Here is a 17,340-nt window from a genome sequence, read left to right on the forward strand (position 1 = left end):
AATACAGTTTAAAAGCCTGATTTGTGTGGTTTTACATTTTTGATAATACAAATATGCTAAAATGAATTACATTTTATATTGATTTAAAATAATTAAAATATTAAATAAAAATATGGGAATAAAATGATAATAAATTAATGATAACTATTTTAAGTACGATGAGTTTGATAGCAGTTCAAATGATGATTTTAACATAAAAGAAATATTTAAAATTATGATTTTAATTGTTGGATCTGTGGGTGAGAGGAAAACAGGAAGATGAGGTGCAGGAAATGAGATGTATCCGAATTGTGCTTTATACCATTTTCACAGAGAGTGCCAGTCTGTGTACTGTCACATGGCTAAAACCAAATATGTTTATGTCTGAGCCATGATGATGGCAGTCTGCATCTCATGTTTATAGTAAAACACATCTATCTTTAACTTTTGTGTCACCCAGACTTCTTTTTATACCTCAGTTCATAGTGAAGGCAGGAGAGCGTGGGAGCTTTTATAAGCTAAGATAATGCTATTTTCTCACAGTTTATCTCCTATGCTGCTGCATGCATTTATCAAACCACAAACTGAATTTCAGCTGAAGCCCAAACTGATTTTCTTCTGCAGAGAAATTCACAGCATCTGTTTTTGAGCATTGAATTCAACTGTATGGAAGCCACAGGTTCTCTGTCACTTTGAAAGAACACAGTAAACACAACACGCACAGGGAAACTAAAGTAATACTGTTCTGACGTCAGTACCGCCACAAGTGTGCGACTGCACAGGGCCTTCCGCCTCTAGAGGGTCTCGCTTCTGGCCTGCATTTGATGTCGTTTATGTCTAATTTTTATTACTGTTTTCCACCTATTTTGTCTTTCGAAAGACAAAAATAGTCATAGCTGATAGACTGTATAAGACTCTGTGTATGAGAATGAGTAAAGCTCTTTGTTGTCAGGATGACAAAAAGTTTTAAAAGTTAAACTTTTAGGCTGGTCTGCCTCAGTGGTCCAACAGCGCTCGTCAATGTCAAAATTGATCGAGATGGCCAATCAAATCAAAGAAGGCGGGTCTTACTGTCACTGTCACAATGCAACGAGAGTTCGTGGAAAGATGTAAGTAGTACCAAAGACTATAGAATACCCAAGACGTGTCACTCGTATAGTTTTGAATGGGGAAAAATGCAACACTCAATATGGCCACTCTATCGAACGAAGCCCCGCCTTCTGAGCAAAAGAGCCTATCGCTAATCGGTAAAGTCAGCGCGTCACTGCAGCTGCCGTTAGAAATCCCAGTTACTTAGAAACAGTCAACGCTCTGAGACGTGCGGTTAGGACTGTGCATGCACACTGGCTGATCTAGCCTGAAAAATACGCTTTTTTAACGCTATTTGAGCAAAATAAACAACATTTATGACAGTTGTTGTCAGATTTCATTGGTGATTTCAAATATGAAATTTAATCGTAAGCTTAGTGAACAGTTTTGGAGAATTTGATGTTTCCCCATCCAAAGAGATAGGAGCTGCACTTGCATGACCGAGAGGCGTTTCAAAGATGGCCGCCGAGTGACATGACTTGCCTTAAAGGGACTTTGGTAGTACTGTATTAGAAAACTGTATTACGATAGAAATGTTCAGCGACCGACAGTAATAGACTATGATGCAAACTACTCAACTTTTTATGAAATTTCGCCATTTTGAATTGAAAATATGCGATCATGATTCATTTAAATAATAAATGAACGTGACAAGAGACGTTTGCGTTTTCGACTATTAGGCATACGAATAAGAGTGATTGTGCACATTTTAAAATAAAATATTATTTTCAAATAGTGTAAATTGATTACTACTTCATATGAAGAGTTCAGATGCAAAAGCCTCTAAGTGCCGTTTGAAATTTTCTTCTAAAATGAGCATTTTTTATCAGGCTCCTATGTGTAGGTTCAGTAATTTCACTTTAATGGCAATGAATAGTTTCTTAAAGTAACTGAACATAAACATAGGAGCCTGAGAAAATAACCATTGTAGAAGAAAATTTTAGATGGCACTTAGAGGCTTTTGCATCTGAACTCTTCATATATAACTACAAACCTAGAACTTATTTTAGCATTCTTATTTACTTATTAAATTGCTTTATTGTTATTATTATTATTATTATGCAGTAGATCTTACAATACTTATGAGCGTGTGCGTGACCGTGATTCGTGCGCAAGCATGTCAGTGAGCACGGCATCAAAATCGATCAGATGCGTGTTAAATTTTAAAATTTAAAACTCTGGTGTGTGATTGTGTGATCTCTGTTTTGGTGATTGATGGTCTTTATCATATTTTTGCACACAAGCTCTGTACAGTCATTCGTCCACATATGACCATTCTTCCCTTCACTTCCTCTCTCTGCATGTAACCCATTTCCTACAGCTCCTCCTCCTGTTATCCTCTCACCAATTTCTTTTTCTATATTTTTCTACCTCATTTCCTCTTCCCTTGAAAGACTATTTTCTTTGTGGCACTTCATTTGTGTTGGCTCTTTTGGCTTAGACTTTGTGCTTCATTTCAATCTTTTGTTAATGAAAAAAGAAAAAAAAATCTAGTGAAAGAGCTCCTGTCATAAGAAAGTACCTGACAGTAACTGCAAATTGCTGTAAATGTATTATTAATTCAGCGTTTGTGTCTGTGTGTGTTCTGTACAAAGTGGCAGGAAGTGTTAAGACTGAAATTTACAGTTTTACTGATGAGTCTTTGGTGGATGGTCATTTAATGCCTGACTGCCCAGAGCGGAGTGAGTCAACGCTATTGCACTCACAGAACTGAACTAACTCCTCACCAGTGGCTTCAGTGTGCTTGATGGCTGGCTGGCTGGCTGGATAGATAGACAGGCTGACACTGTGGGTATACAGACAGATAGAGTATGGATATATGGGTATATGTACAGGATATATAGATGGATGGGTGAATGGTAGGGCTGGGTGACATGGCCAAAAATATTATCACAATATTTTTTCCATATCATGTGATATTGATATTTATTGCAGTATTCATTTACCATTAATGGGGAATAAAATACTTTCCTCATGTTTGTTAGACCTTGAGTATAAATGTAAACATAACTTTGTTTGTTCCCAATTAAATTCCACAGAGTGAGATACCTTTTAATTTAGGGCCCCATAAAATTCATTTTATTTTCACCTAAATTCCTTATTTCCATTTTATTTATGATTGAATAAAAATTTATTTAAAATGGTGTCTAATAAAATGAATTAGTAAAATAACAGTTTGATACTTATTTTAAAATGTAATCAGTTTAAATTAATTTACAACAAAACATTGCATTTTTGTTTGTATGATATTCCTCAAAAATACTAGTATTATTATTATTATTACTTTATTAATTTTATTTTAGTATACAATAATACACTAAAAAATGCTGGGTTGTTTCAACCCAACTTTGGGTCAAATATGGACTAACCCAACCGTTGTGTTCAATTTTTACATTCAATTTTTAACCCAAAAGTTGGGTTAGTCCATATTTGACCCAAAATTGGGTTGAAACAACCAAGCATTTTTTAGAGTGTATTATTATCATTACTTTGAGAATTATATTTTAGTATACAATAGACAGCCTATGCAACTACCACTTTCAAGATTCAGAAAGGTATATAGACATCATTAAAGTATGTGAATCCAGTGGCTTAACATCAATTTTAAGAAGCAACATAAATCCTTTTTGTGCAAAAAAATAAAAAAGTCTTAATCACAAAATTCTTCAGCATAGATTTCCTACACGTTTTCACGAGAGCACCACAATGCTTGCGTGTTGTTTTGACACCATTTAAAAAAAAAACACCATTGTGAGCACCATTAAAAAATAAATAAATAAACCAAGACTTAAATATAATACATGAAGCTTGCAGACGGTGTCCCTTTCCCTCTGCTTGTAAACAGTGCAGTGCTTCCGGGATGGGTTGTATCGTGAGAATGTCTGCACTCACGTCAACACAACATGTAGTATGCATTGCGGTACACACGTGAACATATGTCTGAGATGTATATATTATGGAAAAAATATGTTTTTTGGATTTTGTTTTGATTTGTTTTGTTTTTTTCCACAAAACATTTGTGTCACTTCGTAAAATTGCTGTTAAGACACTGGAGTCACATACTTTAATGATGTCTTTATTTCTTTCTGGACCCTGAAAGTGGTAGTTGCGTAGGCTGTCAATGGAGGAACAGAAAGCACTTAGATTTCATTAAAAATAATCTTTGTTTGTGTTCCAAAGATGAATACAAATCTTATGGGTTTGGAATGGTATGAAAGTGAGTAACAGAATTAACTTTTTTTTGGTGAACTTTCCCTTTAAAGAATATTGTGTTCTCTTATAGAAAAATGGTGTCATCACTGAAACATTTCATTTGACTATTGACTGCAAGTCTATATAGCAATTGTGATTAATGACAGCCCTGCCTTGTATTCATTTTTTTTGCCACGTATTTGAAAATGTTTTGAATCACTATTTGTTGCAACTCCAATATTGTACGTGTACCTGCTGATGTTTACTTTTTTAAAAATTCTGTCTGTTGCTGATTAAAGCTGAAAAGTATTCCATGGTACAAGCACTTTTTAATGGTGCTTTGCACATTGTTAAATTAATTGATGTCATATAATCTTAACCCGTTTAGCAAACAAAAGCCATTCAGTACACTTCTAAATGTTTAAATGAGGTAAAAATCAACCATGTTCAATTTGTGCTGGATTTATTCGCTTCTAAGGATATGCTATAATTTGTAGTCATTTCTGCTAAACGGATTGTCCGTTAATGAAGAAGATTTCCATTTTAGAGTTGAAGGAAATGTCTGTATACTTACAGCTTACAAGACATTGAAAACAGTGAGCGTCACATGTGTTTGAGTTTGTGAATCAGACGAAACTACGCCATTCATTCACAGACAAACGCAGAGCATGCAGAATTTTTAGCGACATGCGCTGACTTTTGCCAATTTTATTACATAAACAGAAACACTGTTAAACATTAAATTTAATGTGCTGAGTAACGCCATTTTTCGCACTGTGTCCGATATTAAAATCATTGCGACACACTTTGCAAAAGGCGTAGGCATTGTCGATATGGCTTTGAGATATGAAATTTAATTCTTCCATCCAGCTGTTGTTAAATTTACATGTATATCCTATTTTGCACCACCTGAGTCTTCTTCCATTTCTACCAGTGATGCTTGAATCAACTTCCCGCGTCTACTACCTACGCAGATATCAACAGCGCAACTGGGTTGTTGTAGGTTGCCAGGTTGAGATCCCAAATGGATTGAAATTTGTATGATGTGTCGATTGTGTAAGTAAGATGAGTTTCATACAAGATCTGGCAACTGGACATCCTTGGAAAATATATATTGATGGGATTATTCATATAACAAGGTTTGGGCCATACAAATTATGGGAGTTTACAGGGGAAAGAAATAACAAAACGGGATGGGGGTAGGAGATGGATGTGAAATACGGGAGACTCCCGTGAAAAAAAAAGAGTGTTGACAGGTATGATGGATGCATAGAAAAAGTACTACACTTTTAAAATAAAAGTGGTTTCCACAACAATGCCATACAATAACCATTTTTATACTCACTGATAGATAGATAGATAGATAGATAGATAGATAGATAGATAGATAGATAGATAGATAGATAGATAGATAGATAGATAGATAGATAGATAGATGTAGTGTTGTGGAAAATAAAATGCTTTTCATCAGAGTGTCAACTGAAAACACTGTCAGTGATCTTTAAGCTCTTGTGCTGTTCTCAAGAGCTCATCATGCACAACTTATCACTCAGTTGAGCTTAGTGGACAAAGCCCATTAAATTATCTCACAGGGTCCATTAGCATGTAACAGGAAAGTCAATATTTCAAAGCCTTTTGTTGTCAGTTTTATTCCTTGGGCCTGATTCTCTGAATGTCTGTCTCTTCTTCAGGTTACTCCTGGCCCCTCCCTGCATCACTGTGTCCCATGTGGATCTATTTGGATGTTCTCTTTTCCACCGCCTCCATCATGCATCTGTGTGCTATCTCCCTGGACCGTTATGTGGCCATCCGTAACCCCATCCGACACAATCGGTCAAACTCACGCTCCCGTGCCCGGGCCAAGATCACGGCCGTCTGGACCATCTCAGCAGGTACACCTGATGCCATCAACATGCGGGCATGACACTGTGCTGTAGGGTGATTGAGAATGTTGTGAACAGGATGTCATTCTGTCTTGATGAGTCATGACTCTGATCTAATGTATATACATGATAACAGTATTAACCACTGACTCTGCTTTCAGAAAATCCTAGAAAATATTCCTTATTGGTTTTAATATGACCTTGGCTGTATAGAGGCACTACTATAACGAAGAGCATTCCAAAGAGGGTCTTTAAAGGGGTGGTTCATTGCGATTTCACTTTTTTAATGTTAGTTAGTGTGTAATCTTGCTGTTTGAGCATAAACAATATCTGCAAAGTTACGAAGCTGAAAGTTCAATGCAAATGGTCTTTTAAAATTCTGGCAGTTTAATGTCTACAAAAACGGCTGGCAGGGACTACAACGAGCTACTTCCCGGGTTTGTGACATCACAAACCCAGATAAACCCCGCCCTCGGGAAAAGGCAGCAAAGGGGGCAAGGCCTGCGCTGCTTTAGAGAAGAGGAAGAGAAAACTAGAGGTGCATGTAAAAATCTGTTCATATTTGAATCGGAATTCTGTCTTCTAACGGATTAACTAACGGACTTCTAATGGATTCACAGGTTTCAAAATCAATGTTCAAAAGCAGCGGTTCTCAATACTGTTCCTTGCGTTCCCCTGCTCTGCACACGCTCTGCATCTCTCTCTCTCTCTCTCATTTAGCTCCACAATGAACTGTTCCAATTATACACTTATTTTCACATAGCTATGAGAAGCATTAAACATGCGGTTGCTGTACTGTATTAAAGCTTTAATCAGGATAAAACCGTATATTAAAAGCTAACATAAGCAGTAGCATTTACAAATAACAGCGTATCTAAAAGTATGACACAACAAACAAAAAACATAGGCCTACCATTAAAAGCCGTGCTTGCACAGGTTCTGCACGATCCTCTTCGATAATATCATCTGCTTCTCAATCGGACTCAAACTGATAAGCGATATTAAGGATGCCATTGTTTACAATACAACCGGAGCACATGCTGAGGTGAGGGGTGGGACGTTTAGCCAATCACAACACACTGGGCTAGCTAACCAATCAGAGCACATCGCCTACTTCTGAGGGCGGGGCTTCATAAAAACAGGAAAAGATCAGCCCGTTTCTCAGAGAAGAGACAGAGCGGTGTGGAATAAAGGAATAAAACATGAACACATGTTAGACTGCACCCCATAAACACAATCAAGTCTAGAAAAAAGCCAGTGAACCACCTCTTTAAGGTCCAACTCTCACTATTAACAAACCATTAACTACGACTTTTGCCTCAGTAAACGTAATGATTTAAAAGTACTTACAGCGGTCATATGATACAATTTAAATTTTTCCTTTCTCTTTGGAGTGTTACAAGCTCTTGGTGCACAAAGAAGATCTGTAAAGTTGCAAAACTAAAGTCTCAAATCCAAAGAGATATTCTTTAAAAAAGTTAAGACTTGTCCACGCCCTTCTAAAATGGCTCGTTTAAACATGCCCCCACATGTCTATGTCACTGTGTGGGAAGATTTGCATAACACTGCCCAAATGTTCACGCAAAGAAAGAAGGCGTAACTTTTATTCTCGCTGTAGTATTGTTGTTGCCGCTGGCGCCGTGTTGTGGAGATGCTGTGTGTTTAGTTGTGAAAGCGAAACTACTTTGTTTGGCCTTCCAAAAGAGGACGATACCCGCTTTGTCATGCCTAGAGCTGATTCGTGCTGGTCGCTGGGGAAATACATCAACTTCGCGGAGCACATCGCCTACTTCTGAGGGCGGGGCTTCATAAAAACAGGAAAAGATCAGCCCGTTTCTCAGAGAAGAGACAGAGCTGTGTGGAATAAAGGTAAATTATGTGAAGCAACACATGTTAGACTGCACCCCATAAACACAATCAAGCCTAGAAAAAGCCCAGTGATCCACCCCTTTAAACCTTTATGTTTATGTGTACTTAAATCGCTTTTGGGACTAAAGAAATCAGTGGCTAATACACCTCCATGCCTTTCGTCATTCACCAGAGGACACATATGTTCAATTGAACACATAAGTGGGGGAGAGAGTTGGGTATCAGTAAATGAGAAGTAAAATTGCAGCAATATTCAGTTATATTATAGATTGGAGCTGAAAGGCAACAATGAGACCTGCAGCAGTGACTGCAGCTTCATCAGTATCCTGCTGATCATGTCAATGGAGCACCACAAGGAAGAAATAATTGAGAAGAGAAAAAATAGCATAATGGAAAGCTAAAAAGTAATGAATTTTACAGGCCTGGGTCACTGAATGCTGAAGTCATGAATATTTCCAGCGCTCACAGTGTTATTTCCACCACATCTCAAGCCGTGTGTGTTTAATAGCATACTCTGGTGAAAATTACATTTTAAACATTTGTGAAATAAAATGGCTCCATTTTTCTGAGACTAATTTAATAGCTAGCATTTTACGGATCATAAAATACACATAAATAACATTTTTTACACTTTTTTTTATCAAGAATATTCTGTGATATTTACTTTATCATGTCACATTTAATCTCAAGCATGCTCTTCACTAACGGTCTTGTTGCTTTGGTAAAAAAGACACTCAATTTTGATAAAAGGAAAAAAAATAATTTGTATAAAAAATTACATTTTATGTACTATTGAAAGTATAACCCTCTAAAGTAAAAAAAAAAAAAAAAAAAAAAGTTGAAAAAAAAAATGAAGGGATGGAAAAATGTTTCTTTAATAAACTGCAATATTAATAATGTTATTATTACTTTGAGAAGTACATTACAATATAATAGATTTATGTAATAATTTATTTAAATTAAATGAAACAAAGACAAAAATGTGCTGTCCATTCATAGAGACACGCAGAACATGCAGACTTCATATTTAAAGACCAGTCTAAACAGCATCCAAATTTTGCAAAAATCCGTGACATTTCGCACTATACAGTACATTCCTTTTTTTATTCCTTTTATTTTCCATTTTATGATTCCGCAATTCCGTCTGCATTTTCAGCTTTGTGAAAATCATAAGCCCCTAGACTAAAGTAAAAAAAAAAAAAAAAAAAAAGTTGCAAAAAATAATGAAGGCATGGAAAAATGTTTCCAAGACAGTTCATATAAACGAGAAGAAGAGAAAAGAAAAATAAATCTATTCGTTTTAATAAAAATCAACCTCTGCTGTATCCGAAGTTGAAGAAATGCCCAAGCTCTGATTGAAATATCACTGATATTTCAGAGTAGCCCTGTTGTACGATCGGCATGCAGGACAGACAGAAATGGATATTATGAGCAGGAAATGTAATAAAGTGAATGCCACAATGCCATTTACATCACATTAATACAAAAAGAAAAACAAAACCGTCTAATGAAACACATTTATAATGCAAAGCAATACAACTCAAGTCAATAGAGACCGATATAGAATGGAAATATCTGCACTAATAAAGTGGTTAAACTGTGCGGGTACACTTTTGGATACAGCTTCAGTTCCCAGTACTAGTCTCCAGCCTCTGTGAGCTTCAGAGTGGTCAAAGAGCTGAGAGCTAATGCTGCTTTAAAGTGAAGAAGACTTTCTGATGGCAATTATGTGTTGTTTGGGGATCAAAGTAGATCTGCTAACATTTCAGAGATTAGGGCTTTTTGAGCATGAGTCAGATGCTTTTGAAAAGACAGCAAGTCTGGTTGTTAAGACAAAAAAGTGGTTTTGTAATTATCAGTTGAGAAGCCTCTTAGCACTGAGATAGCACAAACATGCAGAATTAGTTTTTGTACTGGTTCATTTGTTCTTTTTTCCTGCATAAGAGAATGCATCCATCCATCTATCCACGTATTTGTAATGCAAACAAAACAGATCCGCTGTCCCCCTTCCTCTTGATGCTAAATAGCTCTCAGTCTGCTTTAAGGCAAGACACATCAGACAAAACCATTGTTTTGTTTTTTCAAGCACTGGTCAATTTTGAGATTTTAGGCTGTTATGCTTCCATAGCATGTCTTCTTTCAGAAAGGTGGAATGAAAGCAGTCAAAATACACATTGTTTACACATACACATTTAAAGAGTGACAAAAAGATTCCCTCTGTAAAAACCTTTAACTCAAATATGTTAACAGAATAAGTATTTGAACCTGGCTTAATCCAATGTTCAGGTTTTGGAAATATTTTGCTAATTATTGCTAATTTAATAAAAATTATGCATTATCTATACATCTTTAAAAATAACATTTCAGAAAACTTGTAATGCAAATCAGTTGTCTTAATGTACTGTGATTAATCGACTGAGAATTATGATGAGATCTGTCAAAATCAAAGTACCGTTTACCTCTGGTGTCTTGCCTTAAATGTCAGACAGCGCAATGTCTATAACTGAGACGATTGTGAATAAATCTATTGTGAAGATGCAGCCCTTAGAGGTTGAGAGCTGTCAGTGGATTTGAGCAAAGCACCGTAACAACTTACATTATTATGCTGCTTTACTAACTTTAAACTCTGTTTACTCTGATGCCAAAGGAGGTTGATAGTGATCAAGATAAAGTAACCCCATTTTAAACTTAGTTTTGAAGGAAAAACCTTACAGATATATATTTTTAATCTCCCCATCTTCCTCTCAGATTTTGACACACAGCGACACCCATTTTTTTACACACTGCGGTTCTTATCATAGTCATCCAAGGCCTGCAGTTATCCGTAGATGCACAGCCAATGCCATCATTGCACAGCTAATGCCATCATCCCCTCATCCCCCCCGGTCCTTACCAGCTCGGTTTCCCCCCAACAAACCCCAGAGATCAGACACGATTTGCAGAGATTTACTGTTGCCATGGAGATCTTTTATCACCATGGCAGTTTCACTAAATGTTTGTCCTTGAGCGATACAAGTTTTTCATTTGCAAGATGCTAGCAGAAATTCATATACTATATTATACAGGCTGAACTAATGCTAATGGTCGTAAATAGCTGTGTTATTGAGGTTACGTCTCTAAACCGTTAGAGGAAAGGAGAGAAAAAAAGTCCCATCAATTACTGTGAAGTAACCCAAAGGCATATGACAAAGACGGATATTTTTGCTGCCTAAGCATAAGCAATGTGTCTAAGTAAGCAGAATAATAGGAACCTGTCCTTGAACAAGAGATCCATCAATCACAGGGTTCCCAGCATGTTTTTAATAAATATACGCCACCTGCACTCTCAGTTTGAAACAGTTTAATGATTTGTAAATAAATTATGTATTAGTGCTTGAAACAATTAACGGAAAGTGTTTACACATGATTAGAGCCAAGAGCTATTTGAAGAATATCATTATCATTGAAACAAGATGTGATGATAGGACATCAGACAGAATGTGTGCTGTTGAACATCATGATGTTTGTGTACAGCTGTGTGTGTGTTTGTGTGTGCACTGGTTTGGGTGGTTTATGAGGACACAAATGTGTATAATGACATGGGTATGACACAGGTATTACAATATGAAGGTGGTTAATGAGGACACTACCTGTGTCCCTGTAATTCAAAAGGCTTAAAAAACATACTAAATGTTTTTTTTTTTTTTTTGAAAACTAAAAATGCACAAAGTTTCCTTTGAGGGGTAGGTTTAGGGTTGGTGTAGGACGATAGTAAATACAGTTTGAGGACCCCCCCCGTGTTCCTGTTATTTAAAAGGCTTAAAAAAAATACTTAAATTTTTTTTTTTTTTTTTTGAAAATCTAAAAATGCACAAAGTTTCCTTTGAGGGGTAGGTTTAGGGTTGGTGTAGGACGATAGTAAATACAGTTTGTACAGTATAAAAATTATTACGCCTATGCATTACCGCGGGAAGTAGGGGTGCTGGGGGTGCTGCAGCACCCCCTGGCTCGGAGCTAAAGAAAAAATGGGCGTGCGTGATAAAAATAAATACATTTAAATTTTGTAACAAAAAAGAAATAAAACTAATTTTATTAATTTGAATATTCATTAAAATCATAGGGGAACAAGCTTAACGACAATAAGCAACATTGAAGATCCGTCATTGAAGATTTAAAAATACACCAGTCAACATGGCGCAAAAAAACATTTTTGATTTTTTCACGAAGCCCCAAAAAAATAAAAAGAGACCGAGCCTTGAGCTGGCGATAAGGAAGCAGACCTGGAGCCTATGCCTAGTGGGCAGCCAACCAGCAGTAGGCATACGCATTAATCTTATTTTGTTTTAGTAGTATTAATTCTAACAATAATTAATTCTAATTCTAACAATTCTTCCTGATTATCCAGTCAGTATGGTAGGCTACTCTAAGAAGCCCTTTATTGTGGTCACACTGTAAAACATGAGTTAAGTCAAATCAATTTGACGGTGTATACGTTGTTTAAAACTTTTATCATATACTGAAAAAAAACAAAAAAAACATTTGTTGCCATGACTTTTTTGATCATATTTTCCCCCCTATAACACGTCTGTACCCAAATTAAGAATTAACAAGCATGTCTACAGCTATTACAAAGAAACAGAGAAAGAGCGAGAGAGTTCATTTACCTCAGCAGCAACTATGTCGCATTCTCGCATCGTGATCTTTAACGTTATCTTGTCGTGGATCAAAACTAATGCTTAAGGTTGATTCAATATATAATAATAAAAAAAAACGTTACATCAACAATAAAATAGTACAATAGAGAATGAGGAGTTACGTCACGATCTTTTCACTCCGCATTGCATTTCGGGAAGGCGCCGCCATATTAGCAAGATACGCTATCCGTTCCCATGGTTACTTCTCATTCTCTATAAGGATAAGTGCTTATCTTTTGTTTTGTTTTTGCCTTTAAGTTAAACAACCATTCATGAATAAAATGAAACGTTTATTAACAAAAGTTCTCTCGCGCTTTTGGCTCCGCCAGCAGTCATTTCGCTTCACTCTCGTCTCGGGACTCCTGCGGCTCCGAGCTGCTTGGAACTGATATACTGAATACCTCAGAACTGTAGCGTCCCATGTCCCGCTGAACTAAATTGATTTTATTTTTTTATTTCCTGTAACACCGACTACAGGACAACGCCCGTGTATTGCACACATATAACTTCGCTCCTGGGAAAACTCTACAACCCCCCCTGCTCAAAATACCTTCCCGCGCTTTACGCCTATGGACAGTCCCTGTAAACCACCAATACCAACGTGTGTGTGTTCTTCCTTAGAGATAAGAGATGGATGGATACTAATACATTCCTTAGATATCAGTGTTACTCAGCTGTTCAATGATACTCCTTTATATGAGCAAACTTTTTCTAGTCCAAATGAATTGTAGGGCTAGTTATCTTCAAAATGATATGCAACCCACACTTTTCCATCATTTACTGAAAAAAATAAAATAAAATGAACAGAATTAAAAACAAGCAAATGAACTGCAAGTTGATATGTCATCTATGAAAGCGTTATTATAGCAATTATATTATTTATTAAATCATATATATAAATCCTATTTTTTTGTGGTAAACTTAATTCTTGTTTGATTTATACAAATGTTTTTTTTAAAGAATCTATTTTCATAATTTACTGCTAAAAATATTACAGAACAAAATAAAAGAACTACAATGTTAGATTTTCTAAATGCATTGCCGCCATTAAAAATAAAAATGTTATCTATATATTATATATAACAAAATTATAAACCCATACTCTTTATTACTATATGTTATTAAAACAACTGCATTATTTATTTATTAGGGCTGTTAATACATTTTAATATTGGTTTATTATTATTATTAATCACAGTGAACCTCATTTTGATTGTGAACAAATTCTCAATTAAGAGGGTCTTCCTTTTCATCATTTAGTGATAAAAAAAATCACAGAACAGAATGAAACAGTTATGTTCGGTTTTCTAATTGTATTAACACCATTAAAAAGAGAAATTAATTGGATGTTAATGTGTTATAGCACTATATGAACTATTATTTATTTATGTCTGCTTGTACAATTGGCTGTGAAGAGGACAAAAATAGAACAGCTGCATATGTCATAGACAAACTGCAGGTCACACAACTTTTGCTGCTTTTGTGTTTTGTGTGAAATAAGCAACTGTCATCATTTTTCTCTGTTGTTTGGTTTCTTTGCCACCTTGTTTTTTGGTCTGTCACAATTTCTGCAGACTAAACTAAACTACAAATGCACTTTCTTCCCCTGTCTTTCTGCAGGCATCTCCATGCCAATCCCAGTGCTGGGTCTGCGCGATCACACCAAAGTTTTCAAGGATGGCAGCTGCCTATTGACTGACAACTCTTTTGTGTTGATTGGGTCCTTTGTGGCCTTCTTTGTGCCATTGACCATTATGGTGGTGACCTACTTCCTGACTATCAGCGCTCTGCAGAGTGAGGCCACGCTCTGCCTTGACCAACTGGTGCCCAGGCCCAAATGGAGCGCAGGATTCACTCTCAACTTCCTTCCCGGACCCTCATTCTCACCCTCAGAGAAAAAACTCTTCTTGCGGCGCTCGTTGAGCCGTGAGGCAGGGGCAGAATCGGGGGTTGTGACGCCACCTTTCGGACGGCACACAGTGCAGTCCATCAGCAATGAGCAAAAAGCCTCCAAAGTTCTGGGCATTGTCTTCTTCCTGTTCGTGGTCATGTGGTGTCCATTTTTTATCACCAACGTTTTAGCTGTGGTTTGCGAGCCGGCAGCATGTGACGCCGATGTGATGAACAGACTGTTGAATGTGTTTGTGTGGGTCGGTTACCTTTCCTCCGCTGTCAACCCGCTGGTTTACACTCTCTTCAACAAGACTTACCGCTCTGCCTTCGCTAGATACATCCGATGCCAGTTTCATGAGGAGAAGAAACCGTTACAACTAATTCTGGTCAACACCATTCCACCACTGGCCTATCAGTCCACACACCTGCCGTTCACTGGATCAATAGGCAATGGGGATTTCTCTCTGCCCCTTCCCAATAAAAACCACCATCTGTCCAAAAGCAGCAAAAATGAGAGTGTCAGCTGCTTGTGAATTCACTCGGCGAACTTACAAAATGCCTACTGTAACCCTGGATTTCCTTCTGGGTTTCATGTTTGGCATTCTCTCCGTCTTACCTCTACAGATATCAGCTCCGATTGGTCTAAAGTACTAGAATTCAACTGCATCTATGAATGAACGGCTTCACAGTAATGACAGGGTACTGATACATCAAAAGACCTTCGTCTGACCGGGATCTGTCCTGACCATAAATGTCAGTTGAATCACTGGGATAAAACTTCTCTGGTTATAAAAATTTGTATATAAGTGTTAAGTCAGAGTTTCGGTTTCATGTCAAGACTTTTAGTTTTTTATGTAGCATTTTATATGCCAGAGAGTGAAGTCTAAATTCATGGGAGATCAGCGGTGTTTTGTTTACAGTGTCTGATTTTTGAAAACAAGTGTGGATAAAAGTTGTGATGTGACTAGAGTTTTTATACTGCGTCAAACAATTGAGATGCTGTAGCCTCATTTGTATTCAATGAATCCAGACTCAAAAGCTCTCTTGAAGGACAAAATACCGTTTTGGTTTTTGGACCTGCACTTTACCTTTAAAAGTATGAAACAAACTGAAGTGTCTATGGTCAAAGAATAAGGACCACTTTTATTTCATTATTAGAAGAGGCATTTTTCAATGATTCCTATTTTTTTTTTGCATTTATTTGATCAAACATACAATAAAAATAGTAATATTATAAAATATTATTATAGTTTAAAGTAACTGTTTCTATTGTAATGTATTTTAAAATGTAATTTATTCCTGGTGGCAGAGCTGAACTTTCAGCAGCCATTACTTTAGCCTTCAGTGTCACATGATCCTTCAGAAATTGTTCTAATATGCAGATTTGGTGATCAAGAAATAATTTTTATTGTTATCAATGTTGAAAGAGTTGCTGCATGATATTGCTGTGGAAACCTTGCTGAATAAGTTCCACAGTTGTTGCAAAATCACATTGTGAGAAATAGTCACAATTACTTTCTTATTTTACTCTGAGGTGGAAAAGGGCTTTCATAGAAACCTTCTCAAATAACTCTTTTGAAAAGACTACAATCCAGATCAGAAAGCATGCTGTTTGACCAGTATTTGTCTGGTGGTAAACATAGCTGTTTTGGTCTACCAGCTGGACCAGCCCCAAACTAGAGGAAACCAGCATAAACCAGCCTGGCACAGGATGAAAAGTCTAACATGTTCTTTTTAAAAGGGAACTAGGTATCCGCTTTTCACCTTGTCATTTGGACCTATCAAAAACCATTTCTGAGACATTTTGTTGCACATATTGTTCAGATAGTGGCAGTATTCAAACCCAACACTTACCATTGTCAGATTTGAAGTTCTTTGAAAACATGCTTTTAAGAACACCTGTAAGTTTTTGGTTTTGAAAATGTACCTCTGGATTCAGGGTTCCATGGCAACATAGAGAGCGATCTCAGGACCGTTATATGGTCTGCCGAGAGAGCTACAGGTTCAGATCTCAGTAACTTGTGAAAACCTCTGATCTGTTTTCTGATTCTATTTCCAGTGTCTGAATTGTCAGCGGTGGTGTTGTTGTTGTTGTTATGGTGACGGTCATAAACTTGTTTGCAGACATTCAATGATTCATCTCTGTTTCATCTTTCTGAGTGGATAATTATGCCAGGTATGTGTATATGTGCAGTATTTAGCCACCCTCATTCCAGTATATCAAAGATATATTAAGCAGCCTGACAGCTAGAGCTCTAGATAAACATTTGTAACTCAATGTTCCTGAGAACATTGTTTTTCTTGGGGTTTCTGCCAGCCTCTGTATTTATTAAGTCCGCCACTTGACCAGAATGGTCATAATTGACCACTGTTACGGGAGGCCATGACAGTAAGAGCATGAAGTTACATTACTTTTACTTTACTTTTAGTCATTTAGCAGACGCTTTTATCCAAAGCGACTTACAAATAAGAAAAAGTAATTAAAACTAAAAGCTAAAACTCTATAAATACTATATATACACACATTTAAGAAAATTAAATAAATTAAATAAAAATGACAAATGCATACAACAACATTTCAAAACTAAAACATTTAAATGAAAAACAATAAATAAAATAAAGCTAAAAACAATTAAAATATTAAAAGAACAAAAGGTATGAGTATAATAATGATTCTAACATAACACTAAGCCAAACACCAAAAAACAACTACATATGTGTATGTACAGCCACACACATATACATATACATGTACATATATA

At 36.5% G+C, this 17,340-nt stretch overlaps 1 protein-coding gene across 1 annotated transcript in view; it reads left to right on the forward strand.

Moving 5' to 3' along the window:
• The window catches only part of LOC107601068 (5-hydroxytryptamine receptor 2A-like), a 29,145-nt gene extending 14,034 nt beyond the window's left edge, over positions 1-15,111 (forward strand). Inside the window, exons 2-3 of the mRNA XM_016293077.1 lie at positions 5,952-6,152; positions 14,306-15,111. Coding sequence (XP_016148563.1) covers positions 5,952-6,152; positions 14,306-15,111 — 1,007 coding nt within the window. The remainder of the gene's footprint in view (positions 1-5,951; positions 6,153-14,305) is intronic.
• Positions 15,112-17,340: the final 2,229 nt, after the last annotated feature.

Source organism: Sinocyclocheilus grahami, unplaced genomic scaffold, assembly GCF_001515645.1.
Source record: "Sinocyclocheilus grahami isolate Dianchi unplaced genomic scaffold, SAMN03320097.WGS_v1.1 scaffold298.1, whole genome shotgun sequence".
Classification (NCBI taxonomy): domain Eukaryota; kingdom Metazoa; phylum Chordata; class Actinopteri; order Cypriniformes; family Cyprinidae; genus Sinocyclocheilus; species Sinocyclocheilus grahami.